The sequence below is a fragment of the Papio anubis genome, chromosome 6, assembly GCF_008728515.1.
Source record: "Papio anubis isolate 15944 chromosome 6, Panubis1.0, whole genome shotgun sequence".
NCBI lineage: Eukaryota > Metazoa > Chordata > Mammalia > Primates > Cercopithecidae > Papio > Papio anubis.
Genome location: NC_044981.1, coordinates 10,790,330 through 10,812,311, shown reverse-complemented (window position 1 = coordinate 10,812,311; position 21,982 = coordinate 10,790,330). Strand labels below are relative to the sequence as shown.

Below are 21,982 nucleotides of genomic sequence, written 5' to 3'. Positions count from 1 at the left end.
CGTGGAGCTTTGGAGAGTTGTGAAGGATGAGTTACTGAGTTGCTAAGAAAGCCACGAAAGAGTTTCCCAGTGTCAGGAAGAGTCCGCCTGAAATTACATGGGATGAATGTGAAAGTGGAGCTGCTGGGAGCATTTTCATGACTTTTCTTTCCACCTGCACCCATCTGTATGGAGAGGGGAGACTGGAGGATGACAAGGCAGGAGCAGTGGAACGATGGGAGAAGGGGATGTTCAGAATGTGTGTGTGATCTTGAGAGCGTAGTGGATGAAAGGCTGATGGTGGGGCCAAGCTGGATGAGGAGGCAAGCCATGCCACGCAGGTGGTTGTAGGAATAGCCACAAGTTGAACAAGAAAGAGGTTGTATAAAGAAGTTTTGAGGGTAACGACGGTGAAAAAGATAGGAGGTTATGATCAAGAGTCTGAAGTTGGAAAGGTTGTTAGGTCTGGGACAGTAGGACTGTTCCTCATAACAAGGCGTTTATGAGTAACTGTGGTAGGACAGAGGTGAACATCTTAGGAGTTAAGCAACTGTGAAGGCGGCTACTGGCAAGGTTAACAGTTTAACCTACACTGACTATTCTCTATAGCCGTTACTCCTCAAGTCTGAATGAGATAGTTATGTTATCTACAAGAGTCATACAAGCAGGCTTTGCCATCTCTTTAAAGCCTGATATACAGGGATAAACTTTACCTGAAAATTACAGATATTAGAGTCCTCATTCTCCCTTCTCATTTTTTTTTCTTTGTTACCAAAACAATTCACATCCCATAATAACCAATCAATCTTTTGCTTGGAGATAGAAAATTTTAGGCATTTCCAATTTAGGCTTAAATATTCTAGGTGTATCTTGGTGGGTAACACTTTAAGATCCATTGATACTTTTCCCCTAAAATTAAAAATAAATTCCAGGCCAGGTGTGGTGGCTGACGCCTGTAATCCAGACACTTTGGGAGGCAGATCACTTGAGGTCAGGAGTTCGAGACCAGCCTGACCAACATGGTGAAACCCCATCTCTACTAAAAATACAAAAATTAGCCGAGTGTGGTGACATGTGCCTGTAATCCCAGCTACTCAGGTGGCTGAGGCAGGAGAATCACTTGAACCCAGGAGGTGGAGGTTGCAGTGAGCCGAGATCATGCCACTGCACTCCAGCCCGGGCAACAGAGTGAGACTCCGTCTCAAAATAAATAAATAATAAGTAATTCTACATTGAATACATTTGGTGAAGTAGCTGAAGAAGAGCTGCCTAGCCTTTATTTTCAGAGTGGGCGGTAAACATGTCCCCTTGAAGGGAAATTGATTACCTGGAAGAAGGTGTTTTCATTCTAAAAACCTTTTAAACAAAAGAGCCAGAGTTGGGGGCTGGGAGTTGGGGGTTTCTGTTGAAATTAGACAAGTTCAGCTATGGAATTTAACAAGTTCCGTGTGTTACTAGATACGGCATTTAACACGTTCCATATGGAATTTAACAAGTAGGAATTAAACCAGTTCAGAATGACGTTGAGAAGCAGAGAAGAAGCTGAATGCTAGCCCTCTGCTTTTCCGGATTTGGTCTGAAGAAGCAAGGGCATGGCGTGACAGTTGGTAGATGACGGATAGGGTGGTGTAATCTGCTACTGTGAACGTGGAGAAGAAAGTCTGTGCTTAATTCAGCAGGCAAATCTTTTGAATGGTCTAGAAATGCAGTCAGAACTGGCTAGGATGTGTTGGAGGGGAATGGTTAGAAGTTGGGAGAACGCTACACTGAACAAAATAAGAGGTTCCTTTGTGAATGTTTCCTTTGGGGAGTTTTAATTTAGATCACTGATACCTTGTCTTTTCTGCTGCCATTTTTTTAAAGTTATATACTATATGTTAGAGGATGTTAGAAAGATTCCCTCACTTCATTAAGTTAATAAATATCTATTAAGCCCTCTGCCCTTTAAGAACTTGAGAGGTAGTTCCATTTCTGAAGTTGATTTCCTGTGTCAGATGGGAACACCATGGTACTATCTCTGATTTGTTCATTGCCCTGGCATGGAGTAGATATTGACGAATTAATACATAACAAAAGATGGCAAGGAACCTAAAAGGAAATGCCTTTTCTTAGCTATTCTAAGCAATTGGTTTACCTTTGGGATAGTCATTTTGCAAGGAAACTTCTGTTGTAGATAGACACATGCATTGCCTTAGGGAAGTACTGCTGAGGAGTGGTATTTGCTGGAAAGAAAGATAGATGAAGAGAGTACATCTGGATGGATGAAGAGAATACAGATTTTTTTTTTTTTTTTTTTTTTTTTTTTGAGACAGAGTTTCACTCTTGTTGCCCAGGTTGGAGTGCAATGGCACGATCTCAGCTCACTGCAACCTCTGCCTCCCAGGTCCAAGCGATTCTCCTGCCTCAGTCTCCCAAGCAGCTGGGATTATAAGCATGCACCACCACGCCCAGCTAATTTTTGTATTTTTAGTAGAGATAGGGTTTCTCCATGTTGGCCAGGCTGGTCTCAAATTCCTGACCTCAGGTGATCTGCCCACCTTGGCCTCCCAAAGTGCTGAGATTACAGGCATGGGCCACCACGCCAGGCCCAGAATTTTAAAAGTATCCAATCTTTTAGAAGCCAAATAAAAATATGTTCAAGTTACTTTTCACAGTTCAGTGATAACTGAAACTTTCATGCTACCTGTAAAATCTGCACTCTCACTGGGCATGCTGGTGTGTGCCTGTAGTCCCAGCTACTCCGGAGGCTGAGGCAGGTGGGCTGCTTGAGCTCAGAAGTTAGAGGCTATAGTGCGCTATGACCGAGCCTGTGAATAGCCACTGCACTCCAGCCTGGGCAACACAGGGAGACTTTGTCTCTAAAAAAAAAAAAAATCTGAGGCCGGGCGCAGTGGCTCACACCTGTAATCCCAGCACTTTGGGAGACAGAGGCGGGCGGATCACGAGGTCAGGAGATGGAGACCATCCTGGGTAACAGGGTGAAACCCCGTCTCTGCTGAAAATACAAAAAATTCGCCAGACGTGGTGGCTGGCGCCTGTAGTCCCAGCTACTTGGTAGACTGAGGCAGGAGAATGGCGTGAACTCGGGAGGCAGAGCTTGCAGTGAGCCGAGATTGCACCACTGCACTCCAGCCTGGGTGACAGAGCAAGACCCTGTCTAAAAACAAAACAAAAAAAATCAAATCTGGCCGGGCACGGGCACATTATGCTTCAGCAGGACATTTTATAAATCTGTAGCACTGAAAGGTATCTTTTAATAAGCTAGTAAACTCCCATTTCATCACACTTCTTCATAAATGTCTAGTACCTGAGTAACTGCAAATGAAATTCTCATTCACTAAGGATATTTTGGAAATAATAGCAGTGATGCCCTTTATGTCATCTTAGTGATGTCCTTTATGTCATCTTACAGTCAATCACAGATACTGGTAAAAATGAAAACATCTAGTAGTTATTGAGTGCTGAACTAAGCAGTTTGCAAGAAACTCTTCTTATGCAGTAGTTTCTACTGTATGGCTAACTAAGGAATTTGAGGCATAGACTGGTCATTAGGTAACTTGTCCAAAGTCCTACGGTGAGTGACTGGGCCAGGATTTGAATCCAAGCAGTGTGGTTCCAAAGCCTCTGTTCTTGGCCATGATGTTGTGCTGCCAATTTTTACTCATTTCCTCACCTGTGTATTATACCCCTATAGAGCCTCTGGATCATAAGGATTATAGTAATTAATAAAGACAATGCTAAGTTTCCCAGGGATCTTCTGGAACATCTCGGTAGGAGATTATATTACTAAATGAAAGCAGCATGGCATATTTGGTTTTTCTTTTTCACAGCCCAGCCTTATAATTCCCATACCTGAAGAAACATTTTTTAGAATATGAATCCTGTTTTTTATCCCCTGTTTTGTATGGTGACTAAAAATCTGTTCATATAAAAACACATGTTCATGTAAAAACACAACAACGAACTATGGTGTATATAGTGGAAATACTTTTTACCCTAAATACACTTCTGGTATATTTATCTCTAGTAGAAACCAACATTGGGATGAAAGAGGGGAAGTAAAGAACAAAATTCCACTTTGGAAGGCCGAGACGGGCGGATCACGAGGTCAGGAGATCGAGACCATCCTGGCTAACCCGGTGAAACCCCGTCTCTACTAAAAAATACAGAAAACTAGCCGGGCATGGTGGTGGGTGCCTGTAGTCCCAGCTACTCTGGAGGCTGAGGCAGGAGAATGGTGTAAACCCGGGAGGCGGAGCTTGCAGTAAGCTGAGATCCGGCAACTACACTCCAGCCTGGGTGACAGAGCGAGACTCCGTCTCAAAAAAAAAAAAAGGAACAAAATTCAAAAAGCCATTTCTTCTTTTTTTTTTTTTTTTGAGACAGAGTCTCATCTGTCACCCAGGCTGGAATGCGGTGGCGCAATCTCAGCTTACTACAACCTCTGCCTCCTGGGTTCAAGAGATTCTCCTGCCTCAGCCTCCCTAGTAGCTGGGACTACAGGCGCCTGCCACCACGCCCAGCTAATTTTTTTGTATTTTTAGTAGAGATGCGGTTTCACCATGTTAGCCAGGATGGTCTTGAACTCCTGACCTTGTGATCCGCCTGCCTCACCCTCCCAAAGTGCTGGGATTACAGGCATGAGCCACCGCTCCTGGCCAAGAAAGCCATTTCTAACGTTTATAGTTACTTCTGAATTTTTGCCAACTAAAATAATTTAAGTAAGGAGACATTTAACTATGGGCCTCTTGTCTAAAGCTGATGTAATGATATGAGAGTTATCAGATCAAATTATTTGACTACATTTGCTCAAAATTTGTGATTTCTTTCCCTAACTCCTTCTGAAGTATAGTGTTTTATATTTACCTCTTAAGTTCTAAAAAGAGAGGAACTTGAAAGGGACTGTTTAAGAAAGGCACAATTAAACTGATTAGAGAAATGTTAAGAACTCACCCAGAGGCTGGGCACGGGGGCTCAAGCCTGTAATCCCAGCACTTTGGGAGGCCGAGACGGGCGGATCACGAGGTCAGGAGATCGAGACCATCCTGGCTAACATGGTGAAACCCCGTCTCTACTAAAAAATACAAAAAACCTAGCCGGGCGTGGTGACGGCGCCTGTAGTTGCAGCTACTCGGGAGGCTGAGCCAGGAGAATGGCGTGAACCCGGGAGGCGGAGCTTGCAGTGAGCTGAGATCTGGCCACTGCACCCCAGCCTGGGCAACAGAGCCAGACTCCGTCTCAAAAAAAAAAAAAAAAAGAACTCACCCAGAAAGGAAGATTAATGGTAATTTTTTCACTTTTGCGTTAAAGCTGATGTTTGGATGTGACATAGGCCTAACAAGTAGCCTTGAGATATAGGAGGTGATTTCCTTGTAAGGATGAGGAAAGGGAGAGAGAGCTCGTCCAAAGTGAACCAATACTGGAGTAAGAAAGCCAGCAGTGTATGTAATGTGTGTCTTTGAATTCTCAATCCCTGAACACTAAACTTTCCCTAATGTATTTTAGGATGAAGAGAAAGTTCTATTCTTGGGATGAGTGCATGAACTTGAGAGAAGTTAAGGTAAAATCCTAAAGATGAAAAGAACCTGGAAGGCCTTAATGCTACCTGAGGGTAGTAGTTAAGATTATTTTATTCTCTGTGGGAAGCATTCTGAAGATAATTGTGTTTGTTTTTCCTTTATATTCCTAAATTAATTTCTCATTTCTTTTGGTTCTGATGTCAGTGGAGAATAGCATATAATTATATCCTCACATTTGAAAGTTCACTTTCACTTTTAAGAGAGCATCTTAAAATCATATTATGCAAAGACAACTTTTCTTTTTTTTTTTTGAGGAGAGTCTTACTCTGTCACCCAGGCTGGAATGCGGTGGCATGATCTCGGCTTACTGCAACCTCCACCTCCTGGGTTCAAGCGATTCTCCTGCCTCAGCTTCCCGAGTAGCTGGGACTACAGGTGTGTGTCACCATGCCGAGCTAATTTTTGTATTTTTAGTAGAGACAAGGTCTTACCATGTTGGCCAGGCTGGTCTCGAACTCCTGACCTCAGGTGATCCGCCCACCTCAGCCTCCCAAAGTGCTGAGATAGCAGGCATGAGCCACTGCGCTCAGCCACCAAAGACATCTTTTTGAATTACTACATACCATTTCCTTAGATTTTATGCTTAAAGACTTGGATATAATTTTGGATACCTTTGCATGGTTAAGTCAGACAAAAGTTAGACCTATTTATAAACCAAGGGAAAAATGTAATAGATTGAGATGTTTAATAGCTATTGCTGGCTTGATTTATCGTTTGCACTTAACGTTCATTACTTAAAGCAATTATGGAGATATTAAAATGTAATTAATTAATGAACCCAGGAGAAATGGAAAATTACATAATTATCATACTTAGCGTTGATACGATTTTGCCAACTTTTATAAGTTTTTTAAAGAAATTTTAATGTGTATTTGTTATTTTTCAGTCTCTGAAGAAACTTAATCATGCCAATGTTATTAAATTGAAAGAAGTTATCAGAGAAAATGACCATCTTTATTTTATATTTGAATATATGAAAGAAAACCTCTATCAATTAATGAAAGACAGGTATGTTTTTATTCACATTTTTCCCTGTTATTCCCTCCATGAGTTCTTTTGATCCTTTCAATATGTCATACTTTACGAGATAAAAATTGATCACTCCAAAAGGTAAATTTAAATTAACTAGTTCTGTTACCTTTATCAAAGGGTAACATTTAACACTGAAGAAGAACCAGCTGTGACATAGCCAGCATCTTTCTGTTGTAAATCCTTGAAAGTGAAGGCCAGTATCTTATATAAATACACATACTATCTATTTATGCTTTTTAAAATACAAATTTATGTATAGTTTAGTACTCAGTAATAAAGCTGGCCTTGGGCACTGTTGAGAAAATTATCTTGGTTGCTCTCCCAAGCATCTTGTGAAGGTTGATGAAAGAATGGAGAAAGGAATGAAGTTGCTTTCAAGAAAGGATCTAAAAAATTCATTCAGTAGAATGCACAAGTCAATGATAAGACTTGGTGTGTTACCAATTCCAAGGAAATTCACAATTTTTAAATATGTGTGGGCAGAGTCTATACAGGGAGAGCTTCAGTCTTCCACCCTGGGCTCGGGGAGATAATGTTTTGATGGTTGTTCTGGTCACATCTGGGAGATTAACATCCATTTTGCCTGCTTTTAAAGTGAGAAATGTTCAGCAAAAAACCCTGAAATACTTAGAAATAATTTTCCAAAGTAATGATGTTGATTTCTGTTTCTTTCACACACACACACACACACACGCATACGCTCACTCAAGGTCTGAGGATGTTACGTGAATTCTTCTTTAATCATATTTTTCCCTTTCTCAAAACATATTTATTGAATGCCTCTTATGTTCCAGGCCAAAATCATTATAACATTAATATCAATTAAAATAAAAGTAAATTTCTGCCCCTCAAATCAGTTTTTACTTTTCTAAAGTCCCTTCTAGGCCTTGTATATAGACATGCACGCCTTTTTACTTAGTTGTAATTTCAGTGGGACAAAATTTTTTATTTGATTCATTTACTTACAAGTATTTTTTTTGTGGATATGTAGTCTTTATAGTTACTATAAATAATATATTCTGTTAAATGTCTGTACTAAGCTTCACTTTTTGAACTATTTAAAATAAATATCAGTGCAAAAATAGGTTGGTAATTATTGTATATAATATTGATGGAATTATTACCATTAAAGGTGATAATTATAAGGATTGTGAAAATGCTTCCAAGTGGAAAAAACAAACGAAATTGCGTGTATGTGACATTCATTCCTAATATAAAAGTTATGCATGCAAATGAATTAGGACTGGATTAGAATACTGAAAAATTAAAAGTTTCTTAATCACGTGGAATTATGAGTAATCTTAATTTTCAGCCTCTAATAAATTTTGTCCTGTAAAATATTGAAATGATATATACATACATGAAATATCAAGATACACTTGTTGAAGAAGAAAATGAAATACATAAATGCATGAAATATTAAATTTTCATCTATTTTGAAATATATATAAATCTGGCTGGATGCGGTAGTTCCTGTCTTTAATCCAGTACTTTGGGAGACTGAGGTGGGAGGATCACTTGAGCCCAGGAATTTGAGACCAGCCTGGGCAACATAGTGAGACTCCATCTCTACAAAAAATTTAAAAAATTAGCCAGGCATGGTGGCACACACCTGTAGTCCTAGCTACTTGGAGGCTGAGGTGAGAAGATTGCTTGAGCCCAGGAGGTTGAGGCCACCCATAATCCCAGCCACTCAGGAAGGTGAGACAGGAGAGTTGCTTGAACCCAGGAAGCCAGCTAATTTTTGTATTTTTAGTAGAGACAGAGTTTCACCATGTTGGCCAGGAGGCAGAGGTTGCAGTGAGCCAAGATCGCACCACTGCACTGCAGCCTGGGCAACAGGGCAAGACTCAATCTCAAAAAAAAAAATACATATATATATATATGTATTTTTTGTATATATGTATTATATGTATGCATTATATATATGTATTTTTATATATACATAGTATAGAGCTACACTAATACAGTAGCCACTAGTCGGATGTGGCTAGCTCCTGACATGTTTGCATTGAGGAGTGTTGTAAATGTAAAATAAATTACACATCAGATTTTGAAAACTTGGTACAAAAGAGACAATGTCTTAATAATTTTTGTATTTTTTTTACTCCAGGGTTGGTGACTCACACTTGTAATCCCAGCACTTTGAGAGGCCAAGGCGGGAGGATTGCTTGAGCCCTAGGAGTTTGAGACCAGCCTAGGCAACATAACGAGACCATGTGTCTCTCTTCTTTTCAGAGACAGAGTCTCACTCTTTTACCCTGGCTAGAGGGCCGGAGTGCAGTGGTGTAAACATGGCTCACTGTAGCCTCGACCTCTCCGGCTCCAGCAATTCCCCTGCCTCAACGAGGCCCCAAGTAGCTGGGACTACAGGCACACGCCACCACGCCTGGCTGATTTTTGTATTTTTAGTAGAGCCAGGGTCTCACCATGTTGCCCAGGCTGGTCTCGAACTCTTGAACTCAAGGGATCCACCTGCCTTGGCCTCCCAGAGTGCTGGGATTACAGGCGGGAGTCACCGCACCCAGCCCGTGTCTCTTTTTCAAAAAACAAAAAAAGGTAAATTTTAAAAATAAATAAATAATTAAAAAAAATTTTTTTTTTAGAGGCATGGTCTTGCTCTGTCACCCAAGCTGGAGTATAGTGGTGCAGTCAGCTCATTTTTATATCGATTACATGTTGAAATAATATTTGGCACATATTAGGTTAAATATATTGTTAAAAATTAATTTTACCTGTTTGATTTCTTTTAACACGGCTGCTAGAAAAATGATGTTAAGTACACAAGTGGCTCTAATATATATTTCTTTCTTTTTTTCGTGGGGGATGGAGTCTTACTCTTTTGCCCAGGCTGGAGTGAAGTGGTGTGATTTCAGCTCACTGCAATCTCCGCCCACTGGGTTCAAGCGATTCTTCTGCCTTAGCTTCCTGAGTAGCTGGGATTACAGACATGTGCCGTCATGCCCAGCTAATTTTTATATTTTTAGTAGAGATGGGGTTTCACCATGTTGGCCAGGCTGCTCTTGAACTCCTGACCTCAGGTGATCCACCCACCTCGGCCTCCCAAAGTGCTAGGATTACAGGCATGAGCCACTGTGCCCAGCCAGCTTTTACGTTTCTATTGGACAACACCAATATGCAGAATATAACTGAAGCATTTATTTATATCTCTAACTTTATTTATTTTTTCCTTTTCTTTTTGAGACAGGATCTCACTCTGTCACCATGCTGGAGTGGAGTGGCACAATCACAGCTCACTGCAGCCTCGAACTCCCAGGCTCAAGTGATCCTCCCACCTCAGCCTCTCCAGCAGCTGGATTATAGGCCTGCGCCACCACACCTGGCTAATTTTTGTATTTTTTGTAGAGACAAGGTTTCACCATGTTACCCAGGCTGGTCTTGAACTCTTGGACTTAAGCGATCCTCCCACCTTGGCCTCCCAAAGTGCTTGGGATTATAGGCATGAGCCACCACTAAAATTCTTAAAGCCTACATAATACAGATTCACATGCTTGGCTTATCTGTTAGTAATTCAGTTTTTCAACTTGCTTTGCTCTTCTTGGAACAGTTTAAAATTCAGCTGGTTAGACCGGGCACGGTGGCTTACGCCTGTAATCCCAGCACTTTGGGAGGCCGAGGTAGGCAGATCACCTAAGGTCAGGAGTTCAAGACCAGCCTGACCAACATGGCGAAACCCCATCTCTACTAAAAATACAAAACCAGGCATGGTGGTGCATGTCTATAATCCCAGCTACTCAGGAGGCTGAGGCAGGAGAATTGTTTGAACCCGGGAGGTGGAGGTTGCAGTGAGCCTAGATTGTGCCATTGCACACCAGCCTGGGTAACAGACAGCAAAATTCTGTCTCAAAAAATATATACATATACACATACATATTTTATATGTGTACAATATATTCAGTTTTGGATTTGAGTTTTTACCTCACATCAAAACAAAAAAAATCTAATTTTCATGTTTTAAATGTATGAGCTTTAACACTATAAATCTGTGAATCGCACCTTTAACCAGTATTGTGAGGCCAGTAGAGGCTCCAAGGCAGGGGGAATATAATCCTTCTTTAGATTGGTTGGCTGGTTGCTTAACAGAATTATGTGACTGTTCATTTCTTTACAGAAACAAGTTGTTCCCTGAGTCAGTCATCAGAAATATTATGTATCAAATATTGCAAGGGCTGGCTTTTATCCATAAACATGGTAGGTTTCTTTTAAGTTTCATTTCCCTACCTCTTTAGATTACTGTCGAGATTGTGCATAGAAATTACTTATAAAACTGTTAAATAACTTTATATTGGATAACTATGAATTTGGGGTATGTGCCTATACACACTGACATTTTAATTTTAAAACTTTATAATTTCTGTGATTCTATATAAAATGGAATTTCTGGCTGGGCACGGTGGCTCACGTCTGTAATCCTAGCACTTTGGGAGGCCAAGGCAGGCAGATGCAGATCACTTGAGGTGAGGAGTTCAAGACCAGCCTGGCCAACATGGCAAAAACCTGTCTCTACTAAAAATACAAAAATTAGCTGAGTGTCATGGCACGTGCCTGTAATCCCAGCTACGTGGGAGGCTGAGGCAGAAGAATCGCTTGAACCCGGGAGGCGGAGGTTAGTGAGTTGAGATCGTGCCACTGCCGTCCAACCTGGGTGACAGAGCAAGACTCTGTCTCAAATAAATAAATAAAATAAAATAGTTGCTTTTAAAAAAACTAATATTTAGTTCAAATAGGACTGAATTACCAATATATGTATATTAGGATGGGGAAAGCCTTAGATGCACAAATATGTAATTGGTTTAGTTCTCTGAGACCTTATGAATTAGTGTCCCTCTGCTCTGCCTCACATGGTCCCATTCCTGTTGTTACATTTGTTACAAAAGTACAATGAATGTCTCTTGGACACAGTGAAATGGATGTTACCAACTATTTAGAGTAAGAAGTACCGGATAAACTTGGATTACAAAACTGTTAAACAGATGTCACAAACAGAGCCCACTCTGGCTTTGAAGTGATTAAAAACATTTAGGCTTAAAAAGTCTTCCCAACCCCAGCTGGGCGCAGTGGCTCACGCCTGTAATCCCAGCACTTTGGGAGGGCGAAGCAGGTGGATCACGAGGTCAGGAGTTTGATACCAGCCTGGCCAACATGGTGAAATCCAGTCTCTACTAAAAATACAAAAAATTAGCCAGGTGTGGTGGCAGACGCCTGTAATCCCAGCTATTCTGGAGGCTGAGGCAGGAGAATCGCTTGAACCTGGGAGTGGGAGGTTGCAGTGAGCCCAGATGACACCACTTCACTCCAACCTGGGTGACAGAGCAAGACTCCATCTCAAAACAAAAAAAAAAACCAAAAATAAAAAAAAGAAAAGAAAAAGATAAAAGAAAGTCTTCTCAGCCCCAAAGCTACATGAAAACCCTCTTCAAGTGATCACCTGCAGTCTCCCTGCCTCCCAAGGTCATTGGAACCCAAGCCATTTGGATATAACCAGAATACTTTAGACTGCCCTTAGAAAAAGCCTTCCTTAAGACAAATACTCATCTGCCAGGAGGGCTTTAATGTTTGTTCTTTTCCCCCTGGGTTTTCTTTTTATTTGTTTGTTTGTTTGTTTGTTTTTGATGGAGTCTTGCTCTGTTGCCCAGGCTGGAGTGTGGTGGCACGATCTCGGCTCACTGCAACCTCCACCTCCCAGGTTCAAGCGATTCTTCTGCCTCAGCCTCCCGAGTAGCTGGGACTACAGGCATCTGCCACCATACCCGGCTAATTTTGGTATTTTTAGTATAGATGGGGTTTCGTAATATTGGCCAGGCTGGTCTCAAACTCCTGACCTCATGATCTGCCCACTTCAGCCTCCCAAAGTGCTGGAATTACAGGCGTGTGCCACCACACCCGGCCCCCGCTGGGCTTTCTGCCTCATTTTCTTTGGTTTCCCCATTAGCTTTATAACCATTTATTTTATAGATTGAATTGCTAATATAAACATTATAATTATTGGGATTTTGCAATAACACAGCTATTGAGTAAAACTGAACATTAGATAAAATAATTTTAAATGAAGAAATTAGTTCTGATGTGTGGAGTTACATTTTTATTGAATGGACTCTTTAAACAAGTGAGTTTGCTCAAGGAGTCAGCTGCACTGACTTAAGCCTGATTAAAAAGTGCTCTTCTCAGCCTGGATGATGTTGCAAAATGCCTTCTCTATCAAAAATACAAAAACTTAGCTGGGAGTGGTGGCATGCACCTGTGCTCCCAGCTACTTAGTGGGCTGAGGTGAGAGGATTGCTTGAGCCCAAGAAGTTGAGGCTGCAGTGAGCCGAAATCGAGCCACTACACTCCAGCCTGGACAACAGAGCAAGACCTGCCTCAAAAACAAAAACAAAAACTTCTCACACGTTAATTAGGTGACTTCACTCTGGCCCTCAACCTCCTCCTCTGTTGCACAGTAGTGATAACAGTACCTCCTTAAGGTTGTTGTGCAAATGAATGGAGATAATCGTAGTGTAATAATACCTAGCCCAGCGCCTGAACACCCCCGGAGTCACAAATAAAAATAAATGTTAAATGGGTAGTTATTTTTAATTATCTCATATACTGTGTGAACTTTCTTGCCATAGCATTTTAAAAGCAAGGTCCCTACATCCCGTTACTTGTTAGACAATAAATATGGTTTACTTTTTTCCTAAAATGATGCTTCTTGTTACAAAAGAGGGGGTTCATTTATATGTTGTTTATAAATCAGATAAAGCTATGTTTAAACCTAATGATTGATTTTATTTTTTTCTCTATATATCACCAAGGTTTTTTTCACAGGGACATGAAACCAGAAAACTTGCTTTGTATGGGCCCAGAGCTTGTGAAAATTGCTGATTTTGGACTTGCGAGAGAATTAAGGTCCCAGCCACCGTACACTGATTATGTCTCTACCAGATGGTGAGTAGGATTATGCAACCCTCCTGAGGCATAAGCCTATGGTGAAATTTTCCTACGATGGATTGTTACATATTTCTGGAAGTTCTGTATTGAATATTTAAAACATAGAAATGAATTTTATAGTCTTTAAAGAAAGCGAAGGATTGGTTTATTGCTCTTCTGATCACTGAAAAAATAAGGAAAAAGCATTTCATTTATTCACTCAATCATTCATTCAACAAATATTTATTGAACACCTACTATGTGCCAAACATCATTTTAGGCACAGAGAACACAGCAGTAAAATAAAAAAATAAAAGAAAAACCTCTGCCTTATGCTGCTTATATGACAGCCAATACACAGATAAACAAGTTAAAAATATCATGGGTCACCGACAGAAAGACATACCATGTTCACCAAAAGACGTGAATCCTCTCAACTGCACGCCACCCAAATGTCCATGAGCAGTAGCATCGTATATCACCCAGAGGAATGCTTTGCAAGAGTGAGAGTGAATGGTCTATGACTGCATGCAGCAATATGGGTAGATCTAAGACAATGTTGAAAGCAAGAGTCCAAACAGAAAAAGGGCACATACCATACGATTTCGTTTATGTAAAGTACAAAAACAGAGAAAAATAATCTGTGCCATAAACGTCGGGATAGCAAGCGGTTCCATGGGGTGTGTGTGTGTGGGGGATGCCTGGACAAGTGCACAAGGGGCCTTCTGGGTGCTGGTAACATGTCTCTCTTTTATTTTGAGACAGTCTCATTCTCTTGCCCTGGCTGGAGTGCAATGGCGTGATCTTGGCTCACTGCAACCTCTGCCTCCCAGTTTCAAGTGATTCTCTTATCTCAGCCTCCCAAGTAGCTGGGATTACAGGTGCCCGCCACCACACCTGGCTAATTTTTGTGTTTTAGTAGAGACGGAGTTTCACCATGTTATCCAGGCTGGTCTTGAATTCTTGACCTCAGGTGATCCACCCACCTCAGCCTCCCATAGTGCTGGGGTTACAGGCGTGAGCCACTGTGCCTGGCCGATAACATATCTTTCTTGATCTGGGTGCTGGGTCCGTGGATGTGTTGTATTTGTGAAAATTCATCAAGCTCTGCTCTTAGAATACATGCCTCTGCCTGTGTGAATATTATACTCCAGTGAAAACAAGAACATACGTGTATCAGGCCGGGCATAGTAGTTCACGCCTGTAATCCTAGCACTTTGGGAGGTCGAGATGGGGGATCACTTGAGGCCAGGAGTTCAAGACCAGCCTGGCCAACATAGCTAAACCCTGTTTCTACTAAAAATACAACATTAGCTGGGTGTGGTGTCACATGCCTTGGTGCCACCTACTTGGGAGGCTGAGACATGAAAATCACTTGAACCTGGGAAGCAGAGGTTGCAGTGAGCCAAGATTGCACCACTGAACTGCAGCTTAGGCAACAGAGCAAGACTCTTTCTCAAAAAAAAAAAAAAAAAGAAAGAAAGAAATATATTTGAAACATCTGATGATGTTGATACATTATAATAAAGAAAAATAAAATATGAAAGGGGGCAGGGAGTTGGGGGAGATGGGGAGGGACAGGAATGTTGCTGTTTTATCTGGAGGGCCTCACTGAGAGTAGCCCTGAAGGAGAAACCCATGTAGACTTGGGGAGAACGTGCAGACCCCACACAGTGGCTCAGCCAGAATTTTTTTAGGCAGAGCAAATGCTAAATAGAAAAGCTTTGAGACAGGTGCATGCCCCACGTGAATTCCGCACAGCACAGAATGAATGAATGAGGGCAGTCATAGGAAACAAGGGCAGAGTTTGTAGAGTGGCCAGAAATGATAGTGACTTGGACCTGCTGGACATGCAGGTAGTGAGAAAGTGTGGAATTTTGGGTATGTTTTCTAATGAATCAGATGTGGGAGCTGAAAGAAAGGAGTCTGTGTCTTAGTGTGTTTTGTGTTGCTGTAAAGGAACGCCTGAGGCTGGGAAGTTGATAAAGAAAGGAGGTTTATTTGGCTCCTGGATCTGCAGGCTGTAAAAGAAGCCTGGCACTGGCATCCACTTGGCTTCTGGTGAGGGTTTTTATGCTGCATCGAAACATGGTGGAGAAGGTCAGGCTGGGTGCGGTGGCTCATACCTGTAATCCCAGCATTTTGGGAGGCCATGGCGGGTGGATCACCTGAGGTCAGGAGTTCAAGACCAGCCTGGCCAACATGGTGAAACCCCGTCTCTACTAAAAATACAAAAATTAGCCGGGCGTGGTGGCGCATGCTTGTAATCCCAGTTACTCAGGAGGCTGAGGCAGGAGAATCACTTGAACCCAGGAGGCGGAGGTTGCAGTGAGCTGAGATCGCACCATTGCACTCCAGTCTGGGTAACAAGAGCAAAACTCCATCTCAAATTAAAAAAAAAAAAAAGGTGGCAGGGGGAAGATCAAAGGGGAAATGGGCATGTGCGAGAAGGGAACAAACAAGAGGAGGAAGCTTGCTGTGGAGCAACCCACTGTCTCAGGAACTAATTTCATCTTGTCTGAAAAAGAACTCATTCACTACAAGAGAACAGCACCAAGCCTTTCATGAGGGATCTGCCCTGGTTATGTAACCTGCAAATGTGACCTTATTTTGAAATAGGGTCTTTGCAAATGTAATCAGGCTAAGATGAGGTCAGACCACAGCATGGCTGGTCTTAATCCAATAAGACTGATGTCCTTATAAGAAGAAGGCAGACACAGAGATGGAAGAGGGAAGACACGTGAAGGCACCTTGGGAGAAAGCAGTGTGATGTGCACTGTAAATGGATCAACTGTATATTACGTGAATTCTATATCAATAAAGCTTGTAAAAATATTCGTCAAAGAAAGTATAGTAAGTTGTCACTTAACATCATCAATAGGTTCTTGGAAACTGACTTTAAGTGAAACAACGTATGATGAAACCAATCCGACCATAGGCTAATTAAAATAAACAATTTCATGGCACATTTCTGGTCACCAAAACATCACGAAAGTTTTTTTTTTTTTTTTCTGTCACCCAGGCTGTAGTGCAGTGGCATGATCTTGGCTCACTGCAACCTCTGCCTGCTGGATTCAAGTGATTCTCCTGCCTCAGCCTCCCGAGTAGCTGGGATTACAGACGCCCATCACTACACCCGGCTAATTTTTTGTATTTTTAGTAGAGACGGGGTTTCACCATGTTGGCCAGGCTGGTCTCTAACTCCTGACCTTGTGATTCACCCACCTTGATCTCCCAAAGTGTTGGGAGTACGGGCGTGAGCCACTGTGCCTGGCCACAAAACTTCTAAACAGCGACCAAAACACTAGTATTGAACACTGAAATACATGTGAGCCCTACATACATTTAAGAAAGATTAGTAAAAACAAGGAAGGTAATTATTTGCTCAGTTATTCTAGTTCAGGGTCACAGGTGGCTACAGCGTGTCCTGGAAGCTGGAGGCGCAAGGTGAGCACCAACCATGGATGCGACAGCCTCCCATGGCAGCACTCCCTGTCCCCCCGCCCCGACACACACATGCACCCACTGACTCCTCCTGGGGCCACACGGACACCCCAGTTCACCTGACATGCACACGTTTGGGATATGGGAGGAAGTCAGAGTCCCAGAGAAAACCCATGTAGACTTGGGGAGAACGTGCAGACCCCACACAGTGGCTCAGCCAAAAATGCCTTCTTTTTTTCTTTCTCATCAACATTACAATGAAACAACATTGAGCAAAACAACATTGAACAAAACTAGTTTATTTGAGGGCTTGCCGTATTCTCAATGAACGCAGAAAGACATTATGCCAAACATTTGGACTGAAATATTTACACATTTTGGTTGGAAAAAAAGAGAGTTTAGAGTATCTTCCATTTAGCAGACTTTGTGTTGGACTCACCAGCTCACTTTGCTCTTGTAAATTGAGTATTTTTCTCAATTAAAAATATTGTTAGGCTGGGTGTGGTGGCTCACGCCTGTAATCCCAGCACTTTGGGAGGCTGAGGCTGGCTGATCACCTGAGGTCAGGAGTTCGAGACCAGCCTGGCCAACATGGGGACACCCCATCTGTACTAAAAATACAAAAATTAGCCGGGCGTGGTGGTGCGCCCCTGTAATCCCAGCTACTCGGGAGGCTGAGGCAGGAGAATCACTTGAACCTGGGAGAAGGAGGTTGCAGCGAGCCAAGATCCCGCCACTGCATTCCAGCCTGGGCAAAAAGAGCAAAACTCCACTCAGTAAATAGAGTTGACTACAGAAGAGGAGTCGGTTGAGGATATCAGTACTTTCAAACTGATAAAAAGAAGAAAAAACTCCACTACTCAAGGATAATCCTTGTTCATCTTTTGTTTCCTGTGCTTCCTTGTGAATAGATGTTGAATATAATGCTTCGTAACATGGTTTTTCTACTTTTTTTCTTGATATATCAGATGGCACTTATTTCCATATCTATTCAGTTGAGTTCCTGTCTGAGCCTTCATGGACATTTCATAGACATTTATTTGTCTCCAGCCCCACTCATTGTGGTCAGGGAACATGTGTTATGTCCTATTGTCCCCAGAACATTGTACAGGTGCCTGACACACAGATGGGACGGGGTCTGAATATCTGTTCCTTGATGGAAATGCATGACCAAAGGGCGTAGAATGCTACTGCCCATTCACCTTTGAAATTGCAATCAAAATCACCTCTTTTGTTTTCTATTCTCACAGGTATCGTGCCCCTGAAGTTTTACTGAGATCTTCAGTTTATAGTTCTCCCATTGATGTGTGGGCTGTTGGAAGTATCATGGCTGAACTCTATATGTTAAGACCGCTTTTCCCAGGGACAAGTGAGGTCGATGAAATCTTTAAAATTTGCCAAGTTTTAGGGACTCCCAAAAAAGTAAGTACTCTTGTTCCTAAGTTGTTATAACTTTTGAGTATTTGTATCTTGCCACTTTGCTTTTAATTTTATAATTTTTGATTATTTACAACTTTTGCCTAGATAGCTGATATTTTCGTTTTGAAATAGGCTTATACTTTAATGATTAATTTTCTTATAATACTTTTTTTTCTTCTTGAGATGGAGTCTTACTCTGTTGCCCAGGTTGGAGTGCAGTGGCACAATCTCAGCTCACTGCAACTTCCACCTCCCAGGTTCAAGCAATTCTCATGCCTCAGCTTCCCAAGTAGCTGGGATTACAGGTGTGCACCACCACGCCTGGTCAATTTTTCTATTTTTAGTAGAGAGGGGATTTCACCATGTTGGCCAGGCTGGTCTTGAACTCCTGAGCTCAAGCAATCTGCGATCTGCCCACCCCAGCCTCCCAAAGTGCTGGGGGGTTACTTGGCGTGAGCCACCGTGCCCGGCCATAATCCTTATTTTTTTAATCAGAGTGGGTTAAGGATTGCAAGAAGCCAGAATCCCACCAGCTGAAGAAAAACAGGTGTTTGCCTTTCCTTAAGAACTTCAGGAAAAATTCTGTGTGTTTAGAGTGTAACTTGGGGGTGATGCCCAGCTGACACTGTACAGACAGCCTTGCTTGGGCTCTTTCCTGGTCACTCTGTGGCTGGCCATTGGCATCACCTGTTAACCCCTGGTGTCTTGAACCTTATATTTTCTTTACCCTTTCTTGTTTCCTTTTCTATATCTCTCCTGTGGATATTTGACTTCTTGAACTGAGTACTTTTCAATTAACTATAATTATATTTCATCTATACCTTTCTTTCTGAAAGGTGCTTTATAAGTGTGTATTATAATGACATCCTAATTAAATTAGTAGGTGCCTTATAGTTAACATTACACAAGTAAATGTAGATATGAAAGCTTTAATGTAATTGTCATTTCCCACATATGTGCATTTTTAACATTGGACGTGATGGGTAATATATACAACAAGGATCTTTGTTAGCAGTCAGCCTCTTTGTAAAGCACTTTTCCTTATTCGTTCAGAGTTAACCCAGATATCATCATAGCAACATCACCATCAGGATCTAAAACCAGACAAGAGCTTAATATTGTGAAATTTATAGAGGTTGGGCACAGTGGCTTGTGCCTGTAATCCTAGCCCAGGCCGGAGGATCACTTGAGCCTGTGAGTTCAAGACCAGCCTGGGCAACATAGTGAAACCCCATCTCCACAAAAAAAAAACAAAAAAACCAGGTGTGATGGTACACACCTGTAGTCCCAGCTACTCAGGAGGCTGAGGTGGGAGGATCTCTTGAGCCCGGGAGGGTGAGGCTGTAGTGAGCCATGATTTGCACCACTGCACTCCAGCCTGGACAACAGAGCCAGATCAAAAAAAAAAACAAAGTTATAAAAGTGCTTTTTGCATTGTTTCCTAACTCTCAGCTTAATGTTCTTTCTACACTGTCGTAGCACTGAACTGTAGACGTGGTCTGATATTTCATTCTCATTTTATTTATATGGATCAACATGAAAATGTTCAAACATAAATGATGTTTATATTACTGCTGTGTTTTTTAAATGGATTACTAAAAACAATTTGTTTTGCCCTCCCCACCTACACTTATATATTCCTGAAACAGAGTGACTGGCCAGAAGGATACCAGCTGGCATCCTCTATGAACTTCCGTTTCCCCCAGTGTGTTCCTATAAACTTAAAAACTCTCATTCCCAATGCCAGTAATGAAGCTATTCAGCTCATGACCGAAATGTTGAATTGGGACCCAAAGAAACGACCAACAGCAAGCCAGGTAAGAGGAGTCTTCCTGTTAGACCTTTTAAAATGTTTAGGTTTTTTAATATCAGGAATGTTTTCATTTACAAAGGCAGGTCTATTCTCAACCAGGATTTTACTAAGAGAATTAAACACAAAGCCCTAGGCATCCAGCGTATGTAATAAATTAATTTCTAGGCATATAAGATCATTGGGAGAAATGCAAAAATAGCCACACCAATGATTTTCTGTGTTTTGTGGTTCAAATGAAGAACCCTGAGGTTGCAACAAGGAATCAATCTACAGTGATAAAAATTCAGACATGTGACAGACTAGTTATGAAGGAATCTGTCATGGGTAGCAAAAAGGCATCTCATGAATCATTCCATATAGTAGACCTGCCTATGCTGTCTTTACAGTTTAGGGGTGGGATTCTGGTTCACTATACAACAGTATCATCCTTTGCTGGAACTGAGTGTGCAGCCTCTGGCTGCCACAAGAGGGCAGCCTTGTGGCACCCAGGCTTTGTTGCTTTGTGACTGCACCTGACATATCCACAGATGTATTCCAAGTCTCCGGCCTTTAAAACCCAGTGCTTTTGTCTGCAAGGCTTCAATAAAAAGGTAAATAATAATCTTTATTGTATCCTCATCATTTAAATATAAATTCTGTGTGACAATTACAAAAATGTATTTTGCTTTTTTTAAAAAATTAATCTTGAGAAAATGTTTTCTAAATGTCATCTGGAAGAACAAATGGGAAAGGATAGTCAAGACACGTTAAAACAAGAATAAGTAATTAGAGAGTGGTGAGGCCAGGCGCGATGGCTCACGCCTGTAATCCCAGCACTTTGGGAAGCCAAGGCAGGCAGATCACAAGGTCAGGAGATTGAGACCATCCTGGCTAACAAGGTGAAACCCCGTCTGTAATAAAAAAAAAAAAAAAAAAAAACCAAAAACAAAAAAATTAGCCAGGCGTGGTGGCAGGCACCTGTAGTCCCAGCTACTTGGGAGACTGAGGCAGGAGAATGGCGTGAACCCGGGAGGTGGAGCTTGCAGTGAGCCAAGATCGCACCACTGCACCTCCAGCCTGGGTGGCAGAGTGAGACTCCGTCTCAAAAAAAAAAAAAAAAAAAAAAAATAGAGCGGTGATAGGGATGGACAGCTTGCCCTATCAGATATTAAAGTAATCTTTAAATTGATGATGGTAACAGTGGAAGTACTGGCATAAGAACTGACAAATAGCTCAATGTTGCAGAACGTATGAGTCAGCATGAGGTAAACAAACGTGGCATCACAAAGAGGGGAGGACGGCTCAGTGGGTGGGTGATGCTGGGAAAATTCATTAGCTCTTAGGGAGAAAGATAAATTGAGGTTCTTACTGCTCACCATACTTTACAAATCACAGAAGGATTACGTTTTGTTGTTGTTGTGGAGATGGAGTTTCACTCTTGTTGCCAAGGCTGGAGTGCAGTGGCGTGATCTCGGCTCACCGCAACCTCTGCCTCCAGGGTTCAAGCAATTCTCCTGCCTCAGCCTCCCAAGTAGCTAGGATTACAGGCTTGTGCCACCACACCCGGCTAATTTTGTATTTTCAGTAGAGATGGTGTTTCTCCATCTTGGTGAGACTAGTTTCAAACTCCTGACCTCAGGTGATCCACCCTCCTTGGCCTCCCAAAGTGCTGGGATTACAGGCGTGAGCCACTACGCCCAACCAGGATTACATTTTCCAAGTGTACGTGGCTCAAGCCTGTAATCCCAGCACTTTGGGAGGCCGAGACGGGTGGATCACGAGGTCAGGAGATCGAGACCATCCTGGC

General features: G+C 42.0%; 1 protein-coding gene across 7 annotated transcripts in view; it reads left to right on the top strand.

Annotated features, from left to right (window-relative positions):
- The window catches only part of MAK (male germ cell associated kinase), a 73,516-nt gene that overhangs the window by 13,851 nt on the left and 37,683 nt on the right, over positions 1 to 21,982 (top strand). For 6 of the 7 annotated variants that reach the window (XM_003897048.4, XM_003897047.4, XM_009204441.3 and 3 more), the window contains exons 3-8: positions 5,485 to 5,539; positions 6,445 to 6,566; positions 10,723 to 10,802; positions 13,406 to 13,538; positions 18,215 to 18,386; positions 20,033 to 20,200. In XM_003897048.4, the coding sequence (XP_003897097.1) occupies positions 5,485 to 5,539; positions 6,445 to 6,566; positions 10,723 to 10,802; positions 13,406 to 13,538; positions 18,215 to 18,386; positions 20,033 to 20,200 (730 nt within the window). Of the gene's footprint in view, positions 1 to 5,484; positions 5,591 to 6,444; positions 6,567 to 10,722; positions 10,803 to 13,405; positions 13,539 to 18,214; positions 18,387 to 20,032; positions 20,201 to 21,982 lie in introns of those variants that run through there. The other variant, XM_009204443.2, reaches the window with a different exon arrangement.